This window comes from Propithecus coquereli, unplaced genomic scaffold, assembly GCF_000956105.1.
Source record: "Propithecus coquereli isolate 6110/MARCELLA unplaced genomic scaffold, Pcoq_1.0 Scaffold277, whole genome shotgun sequence".
NCBI lineage: Eukaryota > Metazoa > Chordata > Mammalia > Primates > Indriidae > Propithecus > Propithecus coquereli.
The window spans coordinates 1,908,151-1,913,476 of NW_012148363.1; the positions used below are offsets into that span (position 1 = coordinate 1,908,151).

General features: G+C 42.2%; 1 protein-coding gene across 1 annotated transcript in view; it reads left to right on the forward strand.

Moving 5' to 3' along the window:
• Positions 1-224: 224 nt before the first annotated feature.
• Positions 225-5,326, forward strand: part of TTPA (tocopherol (alpha) transfer protein) — a 30,881-nt gene continuing 25,779 nt past the window's right edge. Inside the window, exon 1 of the mRNA XM_012647906.1 lies at positions 225-666. Within this exon, the coding sequence (XP_012503360.1) occupies positions 463-666 (204 nt within the window). The 5' untranslated portion in view covers positions 225-462. The remainder of the gene's footprint in view (positions 667-5,326) is intronic.

A 5,326-nucleotide genomic window follows, 5' to 3' on the forward strand; every position in this document is an offset into this window, starting at 1 on the left:
GAGGGAGGAGGAAGGAGGGAGAAGCGCTCAGTAGCACTCTGGCACAGGGCCATTAAATAAAATGGTAGTTCTAAGGTTCCTTTCAGCTCACCTCCAAGATTGTAAAAAGGAAGGAAGTGAGGGAGGAAGGAAGAAGAAGAAGAAAACGATTCTAGCAGATTTTAAAAAAGCGACCCAACTAACTTTGACATCGTGCACTCTGCGTTGAACGCCAGCGACTTCCCTCGCTGGGAGAAGGCTCAGTGACTACCCAAAGCTACCGCAGACGCGACTAGCACTCGCGGGGACACCACGCGGTTTCCTTTAAGAGGCAGCGCTGCCCGCCACCCCCGAGGGTGCGAGGCCCGAGGCGGCCCGCGGGGCCGGAGGGTGGGCGTGCGCTGGCAGCGGCCGCGGAGGAGGGGCGAGGGAGGCGCGGGGCTCGCGCTCTCCCCGGGCGCCCGGGTAGTGGCGGCGGCGGGCATGGCAGAGACCGGGCGGGGGCCGGCGGCGGGGCCGCAGCTCAACGCGCTGCCCGACCACTCGCCGCTGCTGCAGCCGGGCCTGACCGAGCTGCGACGCCGGGCCCTGGAGGCGGGTGTCCCGCGCGCGCCGCTGCCGCTCTCCGACGCCTTCCTGCTGCGGTTCCTGCGCGCCCGCGACTTCGACCTGGACCTGGCCTGGCGGGTAAGCGTGCGGGCCCGCGGGACTGGGTGCCCGCGGCCGTGCCCAGACCCGCCCGCAAGCCCAGGGTGCAGGCAGGACCCTGGCGGGCAACAGGACCCCGGCGGGGGTCACGCGCTGACGCGCCCTGCCTGGGCGCGGTGGCTGGAGGTGTCCGAGAGATCCCGCGCTGGTCCTTCCAGTTTCTCTGAGTCGTGAAAACCTCGAAACCTGGACAGTGCTGGAGCCCTGGGGTGATGGCCTGTTTAAAGATTCCAGGCACTGAACTCTCGCCCTAGATCATCAGGCTTCTGAGCCTATAAAGTTCGGAGGAAATGCCTTCCTCTCCCTGGAAGCAAGCCCGTGCTGTGAAACAAAGTAACAGCTGGGAAGCCGGAAACTCAGACTTGTCACTTGTGAGCAGATAACGCCATGTGGCGGGGAAAATGAAATTGCTGATAAACTGAAGTTCCGAAGCCGTATTATTAATAGCAATACCTAAGTGTCAAGACAGTAAAGCAGCCCCGTGTTATTTCGACTGATGGGGCGTAGTGGGGTCGGGAAGGAGGGGGCGGTTCTTTTGTGTTTCCCGGTAAGTTACAGACCAGGTGCTAGAAGGACAGGAATCCGAAAGAGGGATGTGGCCTTGAGTTCTGTCACTTTAAGCTCAGCATCCTTATCTGTTAAATAATGGTGAAAACATCTGCCTCATTGACTGGTTGTGAGGATTGAACATTAACCAATTTAACAGAACAAGCTGTGCCCAGCGCAGTGCCTGGCACATGGGCAGCACTCAGCAGTTGGCCCGGACCTAGCCCTTTCTCCAAGTGGCTTCCTCAGTGCCGCGCTGCAAGTTGGGTGGCAGGGACGGTATTAATAGTACAGAATTCTAAGGTGTCTCAGTATGAGGTTTTTTGGGTTGTTTTTAAACTAATTTTTCTTGAAAAAGTCAAGTTATGGTAACAGTAATCCAGGTAACACAAAGTAGTAAAAAGTGCAAAGTAAGTTTCTAAAAGTAACTTTCTAAAAGAAAAAAGTTCCCCACTCCAAACCTTACTCTGCCAGTCATGTACCCAGAGGCCAGTTACTGTAACCTGTTTCTTGTTCATCTTTCCAGACACAGTGTTCACATAAGCGTGTGCCTTTCTGGCCTGTCTTAGCACGGGGATCATCCCATACCAGCTTGTGTACATCCATCTTACTCCTTATGGGGCTGCTGTCATTCCACTGGGTGGATATATTATATGCTATTAAAATGTATCCAACCAGTGCCCTGTTATTAGACATAGGGCTCATTGCCAGCTGATGCCAGTGCTGCCTTGCATGCTGTTCATTCCTTCATTCAATGATTATTTACTTCTACAATTCACCTAGTAGTACACGAGATGAGGTAAACAAGGTGGCGATGGTTTCTTCCATCACTGACTGGCATTTAGTATGTCTTTGTACTTTGTGCATAAATAGGAAAGTATCCTTACAGGATAAATTCAACCTGTGAAATTAGTGGATGAAGTGAGATGTGTATTTTTCAGTATTGAGGAATATAAAAAACTGTTCTCTAAAGAGTTTGCACTGATTTTATCACTCAATTACATAATGATGCCTTTTTCTTCATATTATCACCTACCACTGTTATCAAACCCGACTGTGTGCAAACTTGCTAGATGAGAAAGTGTTTGTTATTATGATACGCATTTATTTAATTATAAGTGAGAGTAATCATCTTTTATATATGTAAATTTTAAAAATTCTTTTCTACTTAACTGGCAGTGGCCTGTTTTTGCTATTCATTCGTTTTCATGTTTTAGTGACTTATAAAATATCTTTATGTATCAAAGAAAATAGGCCTTTGTCCTAGCTTGTTTCCTGTCTTTCGACTTTATTTATATTATTTTCTTTCTGTGCAGAATTTAATTTTTTTTTTAATTTTTGAGACACTCTTGTCACCCCAGGTAGCATGCAGTGGTGTCATCAGCTTACCGCAAGCTTGAACTCCTGGGCTCAAGCAACCCCTCCGGCCTCAGCCTCCTGAGTAGCTGGGACTACAGGTGCGCACCACCACACCTGGCTAATTTTTTTTCTCTTTGTGGTAGAGACGGAGTCTCACTCAGACTGGTCTTGAACTCTTGACCTCAAGCGATCCTCCTGCCTCAGCCTTCCAGAGTGCTAGGATTACAGGTGTGAGCCACCATGCCTGGACTAAAATTTTTTATGTAATCAAATGTATTGATTTGATTGTTCTTTTATTGTTTCTGGGTTTTATAAGCTCTTCTCTTATCCAAAATTTTTTCTAGTAATTTATGGCTTCTCTTTTTTATGTTGGAGTCATTTATGTATTGGGATTTATTTAAACGTTAGGAGAGTAATAGGGATCCAGCTTCATTCGTTTTCATTATGTCACATGGCTACGTAAATGTTCCAGTGTCATGAGTAATAAACTAATATGTACTCAGCAGCTACTGCATATGAAGATCCAATCTTAGGTTCTATGAAGAGTGCAGTTTAAATAAGGCATTCGACGTATAAATAACTAACAATAAAAAGTATATCATTTACTGATTTCATTTTAGCTACTTTTTAAAAGGTAATGTCTAAATAGAAAAAGAAATAAAGTTTACATTCAGCCTCTGTGATATTTTTTTTTTTTCTGTATTCCTTATTTTATTGAATTGTTTTTGTTCCACCATTCCCTTGAGGAACTGGCTAGCAGCCTGTGTCTAAATCCACTGGACAGAAGTCAAGTTTCTGTCTGTGAACTCATTGCCTTACGTTTTTGCCAACTGGAAAGGAAAGAGAAAGGGCAAGAGTGAAACTGTTTTCTCATTTTCCTCTGCAATGGTAGTTAATTTGACTCAAACTCCCTTATTTTTAATATAAAAGCCCTATAGTTTTTGTGTGAAGAAAGCTTAATAAATACCTCAGTTATGATGAAATTTCTTAGTATTCTAGTTTTTATATTTGAAGTTATAATGGATTAATAAGGTTTTACAATCTTAATAGCTAATATGCTTGTGGAATGCCAGGTACTTTGGTAAATAGTGTTTGCGTGGCTTATCTTATTATATTCTCATTTTAGAAGAAACTGAAATATAAGGCGTAAGTAATGTTTCAAAAATCATGTAGCTATTAAGTGCTGGAGCAGAGATTTGAACTTAGGTGGAGCACAGGAGTGCTCTCAAATACACTGCACTTGCCCCTTTGATTTAAAACAACGAAAGTAAAAAATAACCAATGGTTAACTTCTCTGTTCTACACATTCTCATGCATGCTACAAGTGAATAGCCTGGTTCCTTGTATTTTTGTTACATGTGATAAGCTTTTTATCCTTTAATTATCTTTATAGTTTTCTCAAAGACTTTGAAGCTTTCAAAGTTCCATAGACTTTCCCTGCTGATTTCCCTCTAAATGTAGCTTCTTTTGTAAAATTTATCATATCACATATCAATTTCAGGTTCTAGTCTGCTCATGATAGTTTTTGCCCTTGAACAAATCTGTAATTTCTCAGAGCTTTATTTTTCTTGTGCATTTAATGCCATAACAATAGTAACAATAGTGTGAGGAGGAAATGAAATGATACTGGTAAACCCTATACACATGGCACAAATATGGTGGTGGTTATTTTGTTTGAAAGTACATGGAAAAACGTTAGAAAAAACTTACTCTATTACAAAGAATAGTTAAACCATAATCTTTAAATATTTATTTATTTCAAATTTTTGTACAAAACAGGCACCTTCTAATACTGAATATTCACTTTTAGCCAATTTTTTGTTGTTGTTGTTGTGGACATAGGGTAGTTTGTTTGAGAATTGCTCAGTAGCAGTTTATATATTTATATTAATTGGACTATCAATTTATTTATCAGTGTAAAATTAATGATCAAAGACCCAGGTTTAAATATTTCAGTTTGCAAAAGTTAAGGTGAGAGGCATGACAGTGATTTGTGCATCTTTATAAAAGTCATTTTTTTCAAGTGGTTTACTCATGCATTAATTTATTCTTTCATTCAACACATGGGTATTTTCTCCTGGGTGTCCAGCACTGTGCAGAAATGAATAAGCTGAGCACTCTGCCTCTATTACCTAAAAGATCCCTTCTAATGAAGCCACAACTTTTATCATTCCATAGGAAAATAAAACTGTTATTTTTAAATAGTTACTAAATGCTGCTTCCTGCATTTTGCTTGAAGTAGAATTAAAAGGAGTTTTAATGCTTTAATGCTGTAATGTTTTATGTCTGCGGAAACTATCAAAAAAGTAATAAGCATTTAAAAATACTATTAACAGTTATTCTGGTGTTCCCTAAGACAGGAGGAGAAGGAGAAATTTATCTTATAGACTAGAATGAATATACCAGGATCTACAATGTGCCTGTTGTTTTCACTGCTTTTGGAAACTGCAATTTAGGTCACCGATTATTTCTTTGTTGGCAAATTGACTGCCTTCTTTTCCTTCTTACCTCTCTGTTGCATTCAACTCTTAGCAATATTCTCTTTTTTTAAAAGTTAAGACAAGTTTGTTAAATGCAGAAATGAAAGAGAAGGAGAGAGACAGCAAGAGAAAGAGGGAGACAAAATCAGAGAGAGGAAGAGAGAGAGGGAGAGGGTAAGGGAGGGGGGAGCAGAGCAGCACAGATGATGCTGTTCTCCCTTCCATACACTGTAGTGCTGGGTCTCTTACTGTTC